The sequence below is a fragment of the Physeter macrocephalus genome, chromosome 14, assembly GCF_002837175.3.
Source record: "Physeter macrocephalus isolate SW-GA chromosome 14, ASM283717v5, whole genome shotgun sequence".
Lineage (NCBI taxonomy): Eukaryota > Metazoa > Chordata > Mammalia > Artiodactyla > Physeteridae > Physeter > Physeter macrocephalus.
Genome location: NC_041227.1, coordinates 43493618 through 43514476, shown reverse-complemented (window position 1 = coordinate 43514476; position 20859 = coordinate 43493618). Strand labels below are relative to the sequence as shown.

At 39.8% G+C, this 20859-nt stretch overlaps 1 protein-coding gene across 2 annotated transcripts in view; it reads left to right on the top strand.

Moving 5' to 3' along the window:
* The window catches only part of KIZ (kizuna centrosomal protein), a 126648-nt gene that overhangs the window by 38174 nt on the left and 67615 nt on the right, over nucleotides 1-20859 (top strand). For both annotated transcript variants that reach the window (XM_024123481.3, XM_024123482.3), the window contains 2 exons: nucleotides 4681-5326; nucleotides 5707-6019. In XM_024123481.3, the coding sequence (XP_023979249.1) occupies nucleotides 4681-5326; nucleotides 5707-6019 (959 nt within the window). The remainder of the gene's footprint in view (nucleotides 1-4680; nucleotides 5327-5706; nucleotides 6020-20859) is intronic.

The following is a 20859-nucleotide window of genomic DNA, read 5'->3' as shown; positions in this document are numbered from 1 at the left end:
CCCAAGATATGATCTATCCTGGAGAATGTTCCATGAGCCCTTGAAAACAAAGTGTATTCTGTTGTTTTTGGATAGACTGTCCTATAAATATCAATTAAGTCCATCTTATTTAATGTGTCATTTAAAACTAGTGTTTCCTTATTTATTTTCATTTTGGATGATCTGTCCATTGGTGAAAGTGGGGTGTTAAAGTCTCCTACTATTATTGTGTTACTGTCAGTTTCCCCTTTTATGGGTGTTAGCATTTACCTTATGTATTGAGGTGCTCCCGTGTTGGGTGCATAAATATTTACAATTGTTATATCTTCTTCTTGGATTGATCCCTTGATCATTATGTAGTGTCCTTCTTTCTCTCTTGTAATAGTCTTTGTTTTAAAGTCTATTTTGTCTGATATGAGAATTGCTACTGCAGCCTTCTTTTGATTTCCATTTGCATGGAATATCTTTTTCCCTCCCCTCACTTTCACTCTGTATGTGCCCTAGGTCTGAAGTGGGTCTCTTGCAGATAGCATATATATGGGTCTTGTTTCTGTATCCATTCAGCCAGTCTGTGTCTTTTGGTTGAAGCGTTTAATCCATTTACATTTAAGGTAATTATCGATATGTATGTTCCTATTACCATTTTCTTAATTGTTTTGGGTTTGTTATTATAGGTCTTTTCCTTCTCTTGTGCTTCCTGCCTAGAGAAGTTCCTTTAGCATTTGTTGTAAAGCTGGTTTGGTGGTGCTGAATTCTCTTAACATCTGCTTGTCTGTAAAGCTTTTAATTTCTCCATCAAATCTGAATGAGATCCTTGCTGTGTAAGCTTGGTTGTAGGTTTTTCCCTTTCATCGCTTTAAATATGTCCTGCCACTCCCTTCTGGCTTGCAGAGTTTCTGCTGAAAGATCAGCTGTTAACCTTATGAGGATTCCCTTATATGTTATTTGTTGCTTTTCCTGTGCTGCTTTTAATATTTTTTCTTTGTATTTAATTTTTGATAGTTTGATTAATATGCGGCTTGGCGTGTTTCTCCTTGGATTTATCCTGTATGGGACTCTCTGTGCTTCCTGTACTTGACTATTTCCTTTCCCATATTAGGGAAGTTTTCAACCATAATCTCTTTAAATATTTTCTCATTCCCTTTCTTTTTCTCTTCTTCTTCTGAGACCCTTTTAATTTGAATGTTGCTGCATTCAGTGTTGACCCAGAGGTCTCTGAGACTGTCCTCAATTCTTTTCATTCTTTTTTCTTTATTCTGCTCTGCGTTAGTTATTTCCACTATTTTATCTTCCCGGTTACTTATCCGTTCTTCTGCCTCAGTTATTCTGTTGTTGATTCTTTATAGAGAATTTTTAATTTCATTTATTATATGTTATTTGTTGCTTTTCCTGTGCTGCTTTTAATATTTTTTCTTTGTATTTAATTTTTGATAGTTTGATTAATATGCGGCTTGGCGTGTTTCTCCTTGGATTTATCCTGTATGGGACTCTCTGTGCTTCCTGTACTTGACTATTTCCTTTCCCATATTAGGGAAGTTTTCAACCATAATCTCTTTAAATATTTTCTCATTCCCTTTCTTTTTCTCTTCTTCTTCTGAGACCCTTTTAATTTGAATGTTGCTGCATTCAGTGTTGACCCAGAGGTCTCTGAGACTGTCCTCAATTCTTTTCATTCTTTTTTCTTTATTCTGCTCTGCGTTAGTTATTTCCACTATTTTATCTTCCCGGTTACTTATCCGTTCTTCTGCCTCAGTTATTCTGTTGTTGATTCTTTATAGAGAATTTTTAATTTCATTTATTGTGTTGTTCATCATTGTTTGCTCTTTCGTTCTTCTGTGTCCTTGTTAAGCGTTTCTTGTATTTTCTGCGTTGTATTTCCAAGATTTTGGATCATCTTTACTATCATTACTCTGAATCGTTTTACAGGTTGACTGCCTATTTCCTCTTCATTTGTTTGGTCTGGTGGGGTTTTTACCTTGCTCCTTCATCTGCTGTATACTTCTCGTGTTTGGGGTCTCCTTTTCTCAGGCTTCGGGTTCATAGTTTCTGTTGTTTTTGGTGTCTGTCCCCAGTGACTAAGGTTGGTTCAGTAGGTTGTGTAGGCTTCCTGGTGGAGGAGACTTGTGCCTGTGTTCTGGTGGATGAGGCTGATTCTTATCTTTCTGGTGGGCAGTACCGCATCCAATGGTATGTTTTGGGGTATCTGTGAACTTACTATGATTTTAGGTAGCCTCTCTGCTAATGGGTGGGGTTGTGTTCCTGTCTTGCTAGTTGTTTGGCATGGGGTTTCCAGCACTGGAGCTTGCTGGTCGTTAAGTGGAGCTGAGTCTTAGCATTGAGACGGAGATCTCTGGGAGAGCTCTCACCGATTGATATTACCTTGGGCTGGGAGGTCTCTGGTGGTCCAGTGTCCTCAACTTGGCTCTCCCACCTCAGAGGCTCAGGCCTGACACCCGGCCGGAGCACCAACACCCTGTCAGCCACATGGATGCTGTTCATTAAAAGTTCATTAAGTAAGTCAGACAAAGACAGATATCATATGATGTCACTTAATATGTGGAATCTCAATGACCTGGATGCTGGAGGCCCATCGTTCTGGAGTCATCCTCAGGAGTCTCGCACACGCCACGTATCAAGCATACCTCAATCCTCTTGGACACCTGACCCCCACAAAACTCCGAGTGACAGTGAGGTGGGGCGTCTCCCAGGAGCATGGTCAGGTGGTGGGAAACTGGGTCCGGCGCCGAAGTTGTGCTGGTGTGGAACGCCACGGCCGGAGCTTGACAGCCCGGGCAGCAAACTGCGCATGCACAGGCCGCAAATCTCTCTCCTTCCAGAAACAACGCCCCCTCAGGACTTTTACTGAGCATGCCCACAGTCTAGGTTTCCAGGAATATGCTGGAGCTTTTCAAAGCCCCCTGTGGACAGCTCATTCACCAGCTTTTCCTTTTAAGTTATTTTAGGTAGCCTATTGTTTGCCCAACTATTATCCACTGCCTTAGGCACCCTTGATGTTAAACATTTGCCTCTGCTTATTTTTGACAAATAACCCCCCCCCCCCCCCCCCCCCCCCCCCCCCCCCCTGATGTTAAACATTTGCCTCTGCTTATTTTTGACAAATAACCCCCCCACCCCCCCACCCCCCCACCCCGCCCCGGGAAAGGCTGTTCGCCCTGTGTCAGCTCCAAGTCAGGTCAAATAAAGACAGTCTTGTGAGGGTGGTCTTCCAGGGAGCTACTAGACAGGTCAAATAATGTCAGTTCTCTGGGAATGGGGCTTTGAAAGAGTTCCAATCCTTTTCTACTCCTTTCAGTGTCTATAAGGGTGCTGGTTTACAGGCTGTGATTACAGGTTGCTGATTTTCAAGGTTACTGAAGACTGGAGGAGGGGGAAATGCGAATAGGGCAAGTTAAAACACCGTGGAGTACTGCCGTTCTTACCAGGATTCAGTTACTTTTCTTGAATAAATGTTCCTCAGATTGCTGCAAGCCTTTGGTTAATTTCCAGAGTTCTGAAAAGTATTCTGAAGATATTTTCCACTGTTATTGTTTCTTTTACAGTGCAGAGAATTTTGAGAGGTCCTTATTCCGCCATTTCTCTGACATCCCTTTTCATTTGTTTTTGCTTCAAAGTTGTTTGTTTTATCTTTAGAAATAGAAGAGACAGTATGTTTGAAGAGAAGTATGACCTAGATTCTGTTTCAGCTATGTGAATGACATTTTCTCTGAAAATTTTGGCCTCAGTTTTTCCATCTGCAGAGGAGGGGTGCAGATGCATCTCCCCATCAACCTATAGTGCTCTCTGGACTAAATGCTGTTATGTATGTGGAGATGCTTTGGTCCCTTTGGAAGAAAAGCACTTAACTTCTTCAAGGCTTTATGATTGTTACTTCCAGTTCTGCTTCCCATTGTGTGTCCTTGCTCAAGGCGCTGAACCAGTTGCTTCTGTTTCGCTTTCCCATCCCACCCTCATCCCCTCCTCTCTCTCTTTTTAAGGAAGAGACAATGCTCATTCTCCCCATAGACATGCCAGTGAATTTAAATTGCTTTAAATGTCTTTAAAATTACTTGAAGTTGTTCAGAAAAAAACTGCTATTATTTTCAGTTTGACAGGAAATTAGATTATTTTGCACATAAGCAGTATATTTTAATGCAATCTTGAATATGTGATTATTGGAAGTTTTTAAATATTACACACACTACTAGAAACAGAGTTTTGAAACCCCCAATAGTCCTTTATATGCCCCCGTTTTTTTTTGTTCCAGTACCTCTCTAGCTTCATCAAATCCACTTCTCTGTGGAAAGTGGTTAGAACTCAAAGTTTATTTTTTTAATTGTAGTAAAATATACATAACAGAAAATTTACCATTTTAACCATGTTTGAGTGTACAGTTCAGTGGCATTAAATACATTCACATAGTTGTACAATGTAATGTATGTATCTGTTTTTGAAAAATACAGACGCCATAGTTCCCTGACAGTATTTGCTTTGTGAACCAATATTGTTATTACAATTAAATAGTGTGGACTGTACTGTTTTTTGGTCATTCATTTTGTAGGAAGCCATGAGTTTTATAGAACATGGTAGGTGTTGCTTTCATTGGTCCTGCTTCCTGACCTAATTTCATTTGTGAAAACAACCTTAAATAACCTCATTGTTCATACACAACCTGTTTAACTTTCATGTCTTTTGGTGGTGCAGGTTGTAATGCCGGCAGAAATTAACTCAGGGACCACCGCGTCAAGAGGATTGTATCAACCAGCAACAATCTTTATGGGCCGCCAAATGTCAGCCATCTCAGGCGTTGGAGATTTCAGTACAGAGCAAAAATCTCCCCAACCCACAAAGAACTTTTCAATTCCTGACCCACATTCACACCAACAGACAGCCCGGAGCAGTAATGTGACAGACAGCTATGTAGTACAAATTCATAGTGACACACAGTGCTTAAATAAGTCTGACAGAATAGATGGAAAGACATCTCTTCAGATGGGTGAGAAAACACCAGTCACAGCCAGCGCATTGTCTGAGGAGGAACAAACTCATTGCTTGGAGATAGGAAGCAATGCACGTCAGGGCAAGAGTAATTTATCTGAAGGCAGAAAGTCTGCTGAACTCCATTCCCCATTACAGGAGAGATTAAGTCCAGAGAACAGAACCACTGATTTAAAGTGTGACAGTTCCAGCAGATCAGAGGGATCAGAGGGAGAAATACTGACACGGGAGCATATTGAAGTCGAGGACGAAAGAGCCAGACCGCCAGTCTGTCTGCCATCAGGCTCAGAATACAGTGCATCTGAAAACGAGTGTTCTCAAGAGAAGCATCCTGCCTGGGAAGCTTCCTCAGGTGGGGTGAGAGGCTGAAATGGTTTGCTGATTTTTGTTGGTATTTAGTTTTTTGGGTGGTGATGGTCTTATGTAAGAATACAAAATACTGTCTAATTGTATCTGTCAAAAAACAAAGTAATGACTTTGCCAACAAATTCCATTCTAATGAGTTCTTAACTATGTACCTGGAAATATTTTTGCAAGCAAATTCTCTGATTTTTAAACCCACTGTGATATTTTAAAAATATTTTTCATGAGTCTTAAAATACTGTAGTTCGCTGTGGAGTGTTTCTACACGTCTCTAACAGATAAGCAGCTCTGCTCTGGGAGGTAGGATGTGTCACCCCTCGCTGCTGCCTGAAGTCAGTGATCAGTAATCTGTTCATGTCCCCATTACAGATCATCCTCCTCGCCGGGACTCAGAGGCACAGGAGCCCTGCAGAAAAATGTGGGAAGAGCAGGAGGAGAGTGAGAGCAGCAGCAGTGACCTCACAGTTTCTGTAAGTGAAGAGGATCTGATTTTAAGGAGTCCAGAACCACAGCCAAATCCAGGTGACACGGTGGAGGAAGAAGATGGAATAGAGGCCTTAAATTTAATTCACTCCAAGCAAGAAAGAGACGCCCCGTCCACTGAAAAACATAATTGTATTTTGCAAACCCTAAGCTCTCCAGATTCAAAAAAGGAATCCTCCACTAACTCGCCAACAAGAGAGTAAGCCATTCAATTTTTTTCACTGTTCTGTTTTTAGTTATAGACATTTTTAGAGACCATTCCACTGGGAGTATATTATTGAATACTCAGCCATGAATGTGTAAGTTCCTTAAGTCTCATAAATAGTCTTTTAGATAAGGACTGATTTCTTTTCTTCGTTTCTTTTTTTTTTTTTTTATGAAATAGCTTTAAAAGCCTGAATATCATTGAAATCATGGCGATTGGCAGTTTATAATTATATCTAAAGAATACCTGGTTAATTCATAAGTCATTCCCCCCACCCCCTACCCACCATCCTTTTGGAAAATCAGTCATTTTGGAGTTGTAGTAACATAGGTGACAAACAGTTAAACTTCCTAGGAATTCAGCTTTTGAGACTAAGAACTTTGTATCTAATTAATTTGCTTAATCCTTCTATCCCTTGCCAGAGTGTCATTTTCGTCATACAATTAAATACGCATTAATAAGTTTTTGTAATTGTATATCTAAGGCAGCTTTCATTTTCTGAATGTGAAAGTGAGGACATTGGAGTCTTTAAGGGTAAATAGGAACATAGGTGTTATATATTTTGAACACTTATAATATCCAAGTCATAAAAGCTCATATATGACTTTTTACTGTTGATCAGAGATAGTGGAATTGTAGAAAATATGGAAACTGTTGAGAAACAATTCTGCAATAAAAGTAGCACAAATAGCATCAAATGTCTTAGGGATACAAGGAGCTTAAGTACACAACCCAAGGTAGAGCTCGCCTTTTAAAATGAGGATACCAAGGCCAGGGGCATACGAATGGCGCATAGGCCATGGGGGCAGACCCTCCACACAGCCTCACCGACCCCACCCCACCCCCAGAGTGTTGTTACACTATGATACCATCTGTCTCTCTCTTTCCAACAGTCCCAGCAACAGTGAAAAGCCAGGCGGGTGTTCTTGTATGCATGGGTGCATGTTCTCTTTAAAGCACCATTGAACCTTTTAATATATTGCCTCTTACCACTCATTACCTACTTACGGTGAAAAGTTTAATTTATAATCTGATTGCTTCCAAACTGATGTTCAAGACATACTTATTAAGAGCATCCAAGTACAAAGTATTTGCACTGTGGATGGAAGAACCAACATGGTTCTTGTTCTTGGGAGACTGACTTTATTGAAGAGGCAAGCCAGATGGGTTTTTCTAGTAATAATACTTCTCTCTCATTGAGGAAGTACGGGTATTACATGCTATTAATACATCATTAGAAACTTTATTACTGAAAAGAGAATGTTTCCATTTTAGGTTTGTATTTGCAGGCTTCTTTTTATAGTTCATTGGACAAGTTCATTGGACAAGTTAGTATTTTGGTAGGCTAACTGGAGGACTAGTGTACTTACCCAGGACTCAGTCCTTTTCTGAGATGAAAAAAGTTGAGTGTGTATAGAATTAAGAACCTTCCATCTCCTATTCTCCTATGTGAATGACTGTTTCCTGTGACCCTAAAACCGAGCCCCTTGAAATGTTGGGATATAATTTTCCAAAAGTTGTTGGAAAATGGGGGCATTTGGGGAATTTTTGAAAGTTTGTTTTAATAGAATGCCCCCAGAATGAAAGGTCAGTCAGCAGTGGTGATTTTCTGTGTCCGTGTTACCAAATTTGAGTCTGTTGATTTTCTGTGGTGAAAGTCCTCCCCAGGCATAGATTGATGGTGGTTTTAAATGGTGCTGGCTAACTTGCCGACTCCCCACTGCTCTTGAGGGGCCTGCATTCTCTTCTTTCCTCTCTAGCATTGCTCTTCTTCTTTGCTCAGAGGGTTGATTATTAACCTGAGCCTGTGACTTCATACTTACAGAGTACTGCTCTGACCTCAGAGGTTCTCAGTTTACTTTAGGATCTGTTGAGGGCCTGGAGAGAAATTACTAGAAGGGATTTTAGTTAACAAAGGTGAAGAGGTGGGACAAAGGAAGACGCACAGAAGGATTTGAACAGGAAACTGGAACCTCTGATTTGATGAGAGTGATGATGATGACTTGAGACACACCTGGGAGATACTGCAGTCTGGTTCCAGGACACAATAAAACGAGTCTCATGAGAAGGCGAGCCACACGAATATTTTGGTTCCCCAGTACATCCATGTTGTAGCATGTTTCAGAACTTCATTTATTTTTATGGCTGAGTCAGAGTCCAACGTATGGATAAACCGCATTTTGTTTATCCACTCATCTGTTGATGGACACTGGGGTTGCTTCCACCTTTAAAAGCCAAGTGACTTTGAGAAGCTTCCTGGCCTGCTCCCATGGCTACCTCCAGATGTTGAGCATGTGATTCATGCACATGAGCTGAGCCTCCATTACAAGCTGCAATTAACTCTTCTCAGAAGAACGCTTACTACAATGAAGCTGCACAAAAGAAATGTTGAAAAGGAGGCCCTTGAATCTTTTATTTTCATAAGGAGTGAGTAGTTTGCTACAAATGTCGGTACAAAGCCCCATGACTTAAAACACCAGACATTTATTATTTGTCATGTGACAGGTGGTTGGCCCAGTGTCAGTTGGGGCCACAGGGATAACTTGGCCACTTGTCCCTCATCTGGGAGATTAGTCCAGCCTCAGTCACCTGGTAGAGGTAGCAGGGTTCCCAAGACAGCAAGAGGGCAAGGCCAGTGCACAGATGCTTCTTAAGTGTCTGCTTGCATCATGTTTGCTAATGTCCCATTGGCTAAAAACTTTCACAGGGCCCAGCACAGTGTCAGAAGGTAGATAAAGACAGCCCATCTCTTGATGAGGTGAGTGGCAGAGTTGCGTTGCAAAGGGTGTGTATCCAGGGATGAGAAGTTTATCGTCATTTTTTGTAACCCACCAGAGTACTAGGACAAATTCAAATAAAGATAAGCTTGATGTGAGTCCAAAGGGTCAGGAAAGGTTTTATACAGGTGTTGATGCAGCATCTTAAAGGATGTACAGGTTTGAATAAGGAGGAGGAGGGAAAGGGGTGGATTAGGTCTGAAGGAAGAGTGCAACTAGGAACGCAGGTACAGAGAACACAAGGGGGAAGGGGGCAGGCAGAAGGTGTGGCCAAAGGCTTATCCATGAGGCGTTGTCAGAGTGGAGGTTTGAAATGTCTCCTGGGACATGGTTGAGAAAGGCCTTGAGTATCCAGTTAACGTATTTAGAGTTCATCTCTGTGTTTTGCAGAACTGTTGAAGGCTATTTTGAGAGAAGGGTAGTATGGTGAATCACTTGATTTAGGAGAATTAATCTGACGTTAGTTTCATCAGGATGACTTACCCATGAGGTAGCCAGAATTCTGAGATGGCCCCCGAAATTCCTGCCCCTGGTGTACACCTGTATGATCCCCTCGCCTTGAGTGTGGGCAGGACAGTGAGGATGATGGAGCTGCCTGCCGTGATTAGGATGTCATATGACAGAGATGAAGAATTTTGCAGATAATCAAAAGGACTTATCCAGATTGGACCTGATGTAAGTGGATCAGGCTTTAAAAAGGACTGGGCTCAGAGATTCAAAGCAGCTGAGATATTCTCCTGTTTACCTGCCATCTTGTGGAGGCCACGTGGCAAGAAGTGGTGTGCAGCATCTGGGAGCTGAGAGCCTCAGTCCTTCCGTCATAAGGAGCTGAACTCTGCCAGATACCAGTGAACCCGGAAGAGGACCCTGAGTCTTAGATGAGATTGCATCCCAGCCGACACCTTGATTTCAGCCTCGTGACACTGAGTGGAGACCCCACTAACCCATACCCAGACCCCTGGGAGCTGTGAGATAAATTTGTGTTACATGCTAAATTTGTGGTATTTTGTTATGTAGCAATAGGAAATTAATACAATTGAAGAACTGGAATCAAGGATTATAACTTTGCAAGGATTGTATGAGTAGAAGTCGCTACACATAACAGGCTGAATCAGATGTGTTCAGGGTCCAGTGTGGGAGCACATGATGACAGGGGGTCGGAGTGAGCAGCCCAGCATCCAGAATAACCTGTGCTTTCCCTTCCCTGTACCCTTACCATCCGAGCAGGTGCCTTTTCACACAGGGCCACATGCAGGTGAGCAGGGATGGAAGGGGGTAGACGGGTAGGGACCTAGAAAAGTGGGTGTGCACATCTGTATTAACCAACAAGCTGTTTCTCATGCAAACATTATTTCTCTGGTTCTTTCTCTAGTGAATGAAGCAATGTATTGAGAGTTTTTTGTTTTGCTCTGTTTGTTTACAAATGCGTAATGTCATAGATGCACCTTTGCAATGTCATCCAAAGTAGTTTTAACTGTCTAAAAATTCCCTTTGCTCCATCAACTCATCTCTCTTTCCTCCCCATCACCCAAACCTCTGGTAACCACTGATTTTTTTATTGTCTCTGTAGTTTTACCTTTTCCAAATGTCATGTACTTGGAGTTAGACAGTATGTGGCCTTTTCAGATAGACTTCTTTCACTAAGCAGTATGCATTTTAGATTCTGTCCTGTCTTTTCATGGCCTGATAGCTCATTTCTTTTCAGTGCTGAATAATATTCCATTATCTGGGTATACCACAGTTTATCCATTCACCTACTGAAGAACATCTCTGTGGCTGCCACGTTTTGGCAATTATGAATAAAGCTGCTGTAGACATCCATGTGGAGGTTTTTGTGTAGACATAGGGTTTCAATTCATTTGGGTAAATATACCGAGGAGCGCAATTGCTGGAGTGTATGGTAAGACTATGTTTAGCTTTGTAAGAAACTCCCAAATTGTCTTCCACAGAGGCTGTACCATTTTTATTCTCATGAACAATGAATGAGAGTTCTTGTTGCTGTACATCCTTGTTAGCATTTGGTGTTGTCGGTTTTCTCGATTTTAGCCATCCTAATAGGTATGATATCTCGTTGTTTTCATTTGCAATTCCCTGATGACATATGATGTTGGGCATCTTTTCATGTACTTATTTACCATTCATGTATCTTCTTTGGTGAGATGTCTGTTCAGATCTTTTGCCTATTTTTTAATTGCATTGTTCATTTTTTTTATTGTTGAGGGTTTTTTAAAAATATAAATTTATTTATTTATTTTAATTTTTGGCTGCGTTGGGTCTTTGTTGCTGCACACGGGCTTTTCTCTAGTTGCAGCGAGCAGGGGCTACTCTTCGTTGCAGTGCACGGACTTCTCATTGGGTGGCTTCCCTTGTTGCAGAGCACGGGCTCCAGGCACGTGGGCTTCAGTAGTTGTGGCACTCGGGCTCCGTAGTTGTGGCTCATGGGCTCTAGAGTGCAGGCTCAGTAGTTGTGGTGCACAGGCTTAGTTGCTCCGCAGCATGTGGGATCTTCCCAGACCAGGACTCCAACCCGTGTCCCCTGCATTGGCAGGTGGATTCTTATCCACTGCACCACCAGGGAAGCCCTTATTGTTGAGTTTTAAGAGCTCTTTGTATATTTCAGATACAGGTCCTTTATCAGAGAGATAATGTGATTTTCAAATATTTTCTCCCAGTCTGCAGCTTGTCTTTCCATTTTCTTGACAGTGTCTTTTTCAGAACAGAGATTTTGGTGCCGGGTGGCCGGCACCAGCAGCAAGTTCCACCACTGCTGCTGGTATGAGCTACTCAAGGCACCAACCAGCCATCTTGAGAGCCCCAGAAGTTTTTCATTTTAATAAAGTCCAGCTTATCAATTTTGTCTTTTCATTGTGTGTTTGGTATTATATCTAAAAATCATCACCAAATCCAAGGTCACCTAGATTTCCTCTTATGTTATCTTCTAGAAATATTATAGTTTTGCATTTTACATTTAGATCTGTGATCATTTTGAGTTAATTTTTGTGAAAGATATAAGGTCAGTGTCTAGATTTATTTTTTTCATGTGGATATGTGGATATCTATTTGTTCCAGTACCATCTGTTGAAAAGACTATCCTTTCTCCATTGAATTGTCTTTGCTCCTTCATAAAAGAACAGTTGACTATATTTGTGTGGGTCTATTTCTGGGCTCTGTTTTCTGTTCCATTATCTATTTGTCTGTTTCTTCACCAATACCATACTTTCTTGATCATGGCTGCTTTATAGTAAAACTTGAAGTCGTGAAGTGTCAGGTCTCTGACTTCATTTTTCTTCAGTGCTGCATTGGCTGCTCTGAGTCTTTTGCCCTTCCCTATAAATTTTAGAATCTATTTGTCAGTGTCGCCCCCCAAAAAATAACTTGCTGGAATTTTGACTGAAATTGTATTGAATCCATAGATCAAGTTGGGAAGTGCTGACATCTTAACAGTGTTGAGTATTCCTATGCATGAAATTGGAATATCTCTCCATTTATTTAGATGTTGATCTCTTTCATCAGTTTTGCAGTTTTCTTCTTGCAGTTCTTGTACATATATTGTTAGACTTATTCTTAAGTACTTCTTTTTTTGGTGCTAATGTAAATGGTATTGTGTTTTAAATTTTAAATCCCAATTATTCATTGCTGCTGTATAGGAAAGGAATTGACTTTTGTATATTAACCTTATATCGTGCAACATTGCTATAATCATTGATTAGTTCCAGGGTTTTGGAGTTTTTTGGTTGATTCTTTGGCATTTGCCACATAGATAAGCATGTCATCTTTGATTAAAGACAGTTTTATTTCTCTTTTAATCTATGTCTTGTATTTCCTTTTTCTGTCTTATTGTATTAGTTAGGACTTCTAGTACAGTGTTGAGTAGTAGTGGTGAGAAGGGACATTCTTGCCTAGTTCTTGATCTTATAGGGAAGGAATCTTGTTCTTCCCCATTAAGCATAATGTTAGCTGTAGGTTTTTTTGTAGATGTTCTTTGTCAAGTTGAGGAAGTTCCCCTCTATTCCAGGTCTGAGAGTTTTTATCATGAATGAATGTTGACTTTTTCTTATGCTTTTTCTATACCTAATGATATGATCATCTGATTTTTCTTCTTTAGCCTGTTGTGATAGATTTCATTCATTAATTTTCAAATGTTGAATCAGCCTTCCATGCCTGGGATAAATTCATTTGATCATGGTGTATAATTTGTTTATACATTGATGGAGTCAGCTTGCTAATATTTTGTTAAGGATTTTTGCATCTGTGTTCATGAGAGATACTGATCTGTAGTTTTCCTTTCTTCTGATGTCTTTGTTTTGGGTATAAAGGTAATGCTAGCTTTATAAAATGAGTTAGGAAGTATTCCCTATGCTTCTGTCCTCTGAAAGAGATTGTAGAGAATTGGTATAATTTCTTCTTGAAATATTCAGTAGAATTCACCAGTGAACCCAACTGGACCTGGTGCTTTGTTTTGGAAGATTATTATTGATTCAGTTTCCTTAACATACATGGTTCTACTCATATTACCTACATCTATTTGTGTGAGATTTGGTAGATTGTATCCTTCAAGAAATTGGTCCATTTCATCTAAGTTAAGAAATTTGTGAGCATAGAGTTCTTATTACTCCTTTATTTAATGTCCATGGGATCAATAATGATAGTCTCTTATTTCTAATATCTGTGTCTTCTCTCTTTTTTTCTTGGTTAGCCTGGTGTTATAGACTGAATTTGTTTGTGTCCCCAAAATTTATATGTTGAAGCCCCAGTGCCCAAGTGACTATATTTATAGATAAGATCTGTGAAGAGGCGATAAAAAGTTAAATGAAGTCATAAAGGTGAGCCCCTGATCCTATAGAGGTGGTGCCCTTGTAAGAAGAGGACGAGACACCAGAGCTCTTCCTTCTGTGCTATGTGAGGACACAGAAGGGGGCCAATCTGCAAGTCTCACCAGGGACCAAATCAGTCAGCACCTTGACCTTGGACTTCCCTGCCTCCAGAATTATGAAAAATAAATTCCTGTTGTTTAACACAGTTTGTGGTATTTTGTTATGGCAGCCTGAGCAGACAAATACACCTGACTAGAGGTTTATCCATTTTGGTTTGTTTCTCTTTTAAATAACCAGCTTTTTGCTTTGTTGATTTTCTTTTTTGTTCTGTTTTCAATTTCATTGGTTTCTGCTCTAAATTTTATTATTTCTCCTGCTTGCTTTGGATTTAACTTGCTCTTTTTTCTCGTTTCCTAGCGTAGAAGCTTTGATTATTTATTTTAGATCTTTCTTCTATTCTAAAACATGCATTTAATGTTATAAATTTCCCTGTAAGCACTGTTTTCACTGCATCTCATAAATTTTGATGAGTTGTATTTTCATTTTCATTCAATTCAAAATATTTTTAAATTTCTCTTAAGACTTCTTCTTTGACCAACGTGTTATCTAGAAGTGTGTTGTTTAATCTCCAGATATTTTTAGATTTCCTGTTACCTTTCTGTTATTGATCTTATTGTGATCTGAGAGCATACTTTCTATGACTTTTGTTCTTTTAACTTTGTTGAGGTGTGTTTTATGGCCCAGAATGTGGTTTATCTTGGCAAATGTTCCATGTGAGCTTGAGAATAATGTGTATTTTGCTGTTGTTGGATGAAGTGTCCTATATATGTCAGTTAGATCAAGTTGATTAATGGTGCTCTCCAGTTCAGCTGTATCCTTGCTGACTGTTTACCTGCTAGATATATCAGTTACTGGTATAAGTGAGTTGAAGTATTCAACTGTAAGAGTGGATTTATCTATTTCTTCTTGCAGTTCTACCAGTTCTTGCTTATGTATTTTGATGCTCTGTTGTTGCATACATACACATTAAGGATTTTTATGATATTCCTAGGTGTGCTGTTTCGGGTGTGTATCCTGCTTGGTGTTCTCTGAACTTCCTGGATCTGTGGTTTGGAAAATTCTCAGCCATTATTTCTTCAGATATTCCTTCTGCTCCTTTCTCTCTTTTTTCTTCTAGTATTCCCATTACTTTTGTAAGTTTTGTAAGAGATTTCCAAACTGTCTACCAAAGTGGCTGTAGCATTTTACATTCTTACCAGCAATGAATGGGAGTTCTTGTCGCTCCACATCCTCACCACCATTTGGTATTATCAGTGTTCTGGATTTGGGCCATTCTTATCATTGTGCAGTGGTATTTCATTGCTTTATGTATGTATGTATGGCTGTGCTATGTGGCTTGTGAGATCTTAGTTCCCTGACCAGGGATCGAACACATGCCTCCTGCAGTGGAAGCATGGAGTCTTAACCACCAGACCGCCAGGGATTTCCCCTCATTGTTGTTTTAATTTGCATTTCCCTGATGGCATAGGATGTGGAACATCGTTACATATGCTTATTTACTGTACGTACATCTTCTTTGGTAAGATCTCTCTTAAGGTCTTTGGCCCAGTTTTAGTTGAGCTGTTATTTTTCTTATTGTTGAATTTTAAGAGTTCTTTATATATTTTGGATAACAGTCCTTTATCAAACGTGTCTTTTGCAAATATTTTCTCCCAGTATGTGGGTTGTCTTTTCCTTCTCTTGGCGTTATCTTTTGTAGAGTATGAGTTTTTCCTTTTAATCAAGTCCAGCTTATCAATTAATTCTTTCATGGATCCATACCTTTGGTGTTGTATCTAAAAAGTCATCGCCATATCCAAAGTCATTTAGGTTTTCTCTTATGTTATCTTTTAGGAGTTTTATAGTTTTGTGTTTTACGTTTAGAACTGTGAACCATTTTGAGTAAATTTTTGTGAATGGTATAATGTCTGTGTTTGGATTCTTTTTTTTTTTTTTTTTTTTTTGCATGTGGATGTCCACTTGTTCTAGCACATTGATGAAAAGTTAACTTTTGGGGGGCTGGTTATCTTTCATTTGAAGATAATATTTTTTTATTGAGATATAATTGACATATAACTTTATATTAGTCTCGGTTGTACAACATAATGATTTGATATTGGTATACATTGCAAAATGATCATCACAGTAAGGGTAGTAACATCCAACACCACACATAGTTAAAATATTTTTCTTATTGTGAAAATATTAAGGATTTACTCTCTTAACAACCTTCAAATATATACTACAGTATTATTAACTGTGGTGACCATGCTCTATGTTACATCCCCAGAACTTATTTTATAACTGCAAGTTTGTACACTTTACTGCCTTCACCCATTTGGCCTCCTCCCACCCTTTGCCCACCTCTGGCAACCACCAAACCACCAGTCTGTTTTCTGTATCTATTAATTGAGTTTTTTGTAGATTCTACATATAAGTGAGATCATATAGCATTTGTCTTTCCCTGACTGATTTATTTCACTTAGCATAATGCCCTCAAAGTACATCCATGTTGTCACAAATTGCAGGATTTCCTTCTTTTTTGGCTGAATAATATTCCATTGTAAATATATAGCACAATTTCTTTATCCACTCATCCATCACTGGACACTTAGGTTGCTTCCATATCTTGACTGTTGCAAATGATGCTTCAGTGAACCTGGGGGTGTGTATATCTCTTCAAGTTAGTATTTTCATTTCCTTCAGATAAATACCCAAAACTGGAATTGCTGGATCATATGGTAGTTCTATTTTTAATTTTTTGAGGAACCTCCATACTGTTTTCCATAGTGGCTGCACCAATTTACATTCCCACCAGCAGTGCACAAGGGTTCCCTTTTCTCTCCCTTTTCTCCTTGCCAACACTTGTTATTTCTTTTCTTTTTGATGATAGCAATTCTAACATGTGTAAGATGATATCTCATTGTGTTTTTTATTGCATTTGCCTGATGATCAGTGATGTTGAGAACCTTTTCATGTACTTGTTGGCTATCTGTATATCTTCTTTGGAAGGATGTCTATTCAGATCCTCTGCCCATTTTTAATCAGATTGTTTGGGTTTTTTGCTGTTAAGTTGTATGAGTTCTTTATATATTTTGGATATTGACCCCTTATCAGACAAATGATATGCAAATATTTTCTCCCATTCAGTAGGTTGCCTTTGTATTTTTTTGCTGGCTTCCTTTGCTGTGTAGAATTTTTTTAGTTTGATATCGTCCCACTTGTCTATTTTTGCTTTTGTTGCCTGTGCCTTTGGTGTCATATCCAAGATATCTTTGCTAAGACCAGTGTCAGGTAGCTTTTCTCCTGTGTTTTCTTCTAGGAGTTCTATAGCTTCAGGTCTTACATTTAAGTCTTTAATCCATTTTCAGTTGATTTTTGTATGGTGTAATATAAGGGTCCAGCTTTGTTCTTTTGCATGTAGCTATCCAGTTTTCCAACACCATTTGTGGAAGAGATTGTCTTTTCCCCACAGTGTATTTTCCCCATTGTGACACTCTTGTCGAAGATCAGATGGCTGTATGTGCATGGCTTTATTCTGTTCCATTTGTCTATGTCTGTATTTATGCCAGTACCATGCTGTTTTGATTACTGTAGCTTTGTAAGATGTTTTAAAACAAGAAAGTGAGTCCTCCTGCTTTGTTCTTTTTTTTTTTAACATCTTTATTGGAGTATAATTGCTTTACAATGGTGTGTTAGTTTCTGCTTTACAACAAAGTGAATCAGTTATACATATACATATGTTCCCATATCTCTTCCCTCTTGCGTCTCCCTCCCTCCCACCCTCCCTATCCCACCCCTCTAGGTGGTCACAAACCACCTAGCTCATCTCCCTGTGCCCTCCTGCTTTGTTCTTTTTTCTCAATATTATTTTGGCTATTCAGAGTCCTTTGTGGTTCCAAATGAATTTTAGGATTGTTTGCTATTTTTCTGTAAAAAATGCCACTGGGAGGTTCAGGGATTGCATTGAATCTGTAGATCATGTTGGGTAGTATATACATTTTAACAGCATTAAGTCTTCAAACCCATGAACACAAGTTGTCTTTCCATTTATTTGTGTTTTCTTTAATTTCTTTTAACAGTGTTTTGTAGTTTTCAATGTACAGCTTGCCTCCTTGGTTAAGTTTATTTTTAAGTATTTTGATCTTTTTGTTTTTTTTTTTTAACAACATAACAGGAGTAACAGTTTTTTTAAAAAATATTTATTTATTTATTTGGCTGCGTCGGGTCTTAGTTGTGACATGCGGGATCTCTAGTTGCGACATGAGAGATCTAGTTCCCTGACCAGGGATCGAACCCGGACCCCCTGCATTGGGAGCACGGAGTCTTAACTGCTGGACCACCAGGGAAGTCCCTATTTTGTTCTTTTATGCTATTGTAAATGGGATTATTTTCTTAATTTCCCCTTTAGATTGTTCATTGTATAGAAATGCAACTGATTTTTTGTGTGTTGACTTTGTATCCTGCAACTCTACTGAATCATCATAGTATAAATGCATTTTAAAGCCATGGGCCCTGAGAGGACCATTAGGAAGTAAGCATACATAGGAAAGCAGCCCAAGGCCTGACTCCACATTCAAGGTCAGGAAGATCAGAAGGAACCAGAAAAGGAGTCTGGGAGGAGTCTGCAGTGAAGAGTGAGGAGAACTGAGGGCCAGGCTTGTGCTATAGATGCCAAGTAGAGTGTTTTAAGTGGGGTTTAGAGAGACTTAAATAACCTTCCTAGGGCACACATCTGGCTGGAGGTGCAGGTAACGTCCAGCCTGGCAGGCAGATGCCAGAATTCATGCTCCTAATTTCTGTGCTCTGCCATGCAAATCACAACCATGACGGTGGTGGTGTTCCCTTAAGTAGCACCAACTCTGTGCCAGACACTGTTGTGAGAGCTTTATTTATAATAACCCATTTATTCCTATTGCCATGGTCATCTTATAGAAGCGGAAACTGAGAAACAGAGAGGTTGTTCAGAGTCACAAAGTGGCTCAATGTGCTTTGAACTCAGCCGTCTGGGTCCAGAGTCTGCATTCTTAACTGTCTGTCAATTATTCTCTCCACTGCCTACGTAACTGGAGTGTCATCAAGGATAATATTTCATAAGGTTGAATAAGGAAGCTCAAGAAACAAATAGATTCTTTAATTAGAAAAAGAAAAGAAAACCAAGCAGCCGCAGCTTGACCTTTGGCTCTGTGCATATTGATTTTTGTGCCTTCCAGCCTCAAATAAGCTGATGAAGTGCTATGTACCTTTCTTCCAGCTTGAACAAAGTACTTGCAGAGTTGCTTTGTTCTTTCTCCCCCTGGAGCATGCCTGAAAGCTAAATGTAATACTACCTTTTAAGCTAAGTCAAATGAAAGCCTTGGTTTCTCAAGGTCGTAAAAATGCGATCACATAGATTGAATCTCATCCAGTGATTTTAATTTAGCCCCTCTCAGAAGTTAAATATAGGAAGGAAATTCTTGCATCTGAGAAAGACTTGCTGCTGGAAATCATGTTGCCTGGAGTAATAGGTTACAACCAAATTCTTTAGAATTTACCCAGCGTTCACTTTTAGAGGAGCTGGAAGCAAATTGATAAATTCTGTTTTCTTTCTGATGTGATGGCACCTTCAGATATCTGTTCTCAGTTGTTTTTTTTCTTCACTGTCGCTTGTTTTTCCTGGACATGACCTCTGCCCCCCAGTACAGGTGCTCCCCTGAGCTTTTTCTTGCCACTCCACATATTCTGGCTTTTGTTCTCAAAGTAAGGCTGTGCCTTACACTTCTGGAAAAAATAACCCCGTGCCGGGGTGGGGGTGTGGTGGGCAGTGCATCCCCTTCACCTTCTACCTGGCATTCTCCATTCTTGGCTGTGCCTCTCCTGTTAGCTCATCTGTTTTGATCTGAAAAATCTGAGACTTTTCTTATCTTTGTTTTGGTTTAAATTTTTAAAGGCCATAACCAGGTTTTCAAGAGGGCAGTAATCCTGAGACCTGATTGTCAGCAGAGTAGGCAGTAATTAACAGCCATTATCACCCGGTGTGTGTACTGATGTTAAAAAGAACTCTCCATTGGCCAGCCTCAGCCTGGTGTCCCACCTTTGCCAGCCATCTCATCACAGGCTGCTGACCTCAGTCAGAAGAGGTGACCTGGAGCGAAGGCGGTGTGGGGAATGCTGAGAAACACTTGCAAAGGTTACACAAGAGCTGCTTTCACCCAGCAAGACAGGTCTGCTGATGAAAATTTCCTCCATTTTTGTTTGATAACTTATTCCAATTCTTAAATGCTTATATGTATATTCAGGTTTTCATGTCTTTTGAGTCAGTTTTGAAAATCTATAGTGTACTAGAAAGAGATCCATTTTCTAAGATTTCAAATTTGTGGGCATATTTTATATTTTAGAATTTCTACTGTGTCAGTAATTATGTCCCCTTTTTTCTTTGCTCTTTTTTGGAATGACTTTTATATATATAAAATATATATATGAGTTTCAGGAAGAAACCTAAAGAGGATTTACATTTGCTCCTGGCAGCGTCTCGAGCAGAAGTAGTCCTGGGTTACTTTCATCCAGGTCTGAGGATTGAGATGGGTTGAAGCCAGGCTTTGGTCCCTCTGAGGGCCAGACTATATCTGTTTCACCCTTATCTGTAGGAAGTAGCCCTATGAGTTTCCAGTTCCGAGTGTGGATGATTTATTAGGGTTCCCCTTCCTTGGTGGACCTGGACTTGAGTTTTTATTCTCTTGCTCTCTGAGGTCATCCAAAGCTCCACTCAGCTTCTCACACTATTAGCTACCTTTTCAGAAATTGGCACATGGCCTTCAAAGAAAAGGTGCCCCCAAATGTTAGGCTCATCTCTCTGAATTTCCTTTTTCCTCTAGATTTTGATCCTGTAGTTCTTTCCTACTTTATCTCTCTAATGTTATCAAAGACATATTTTTATATATATTTTTGGTCTTAATGCAAGGATTAGCTTGCATTACCAACAAGAAGCTGAAGTCCTTATCTTAGGTACTTTTTAAGGTAAGTGTTGTTATTGAAGGATAGCATGCATGCAGAAAAGTGAACAAATCTTGAATATGCTGCTCGACTAATTATGACAGGTGAATACGCGGTCACCCCGCCCAGGCAAGAAACAGCATCAGCACCCAAGCCTCCCCCTCCTTTCCCCACCGTGTCCCCTGCTCCCGTCTCCCTCACAGTTACTTCTGCTTGGCCGCTGCTTCCTTTC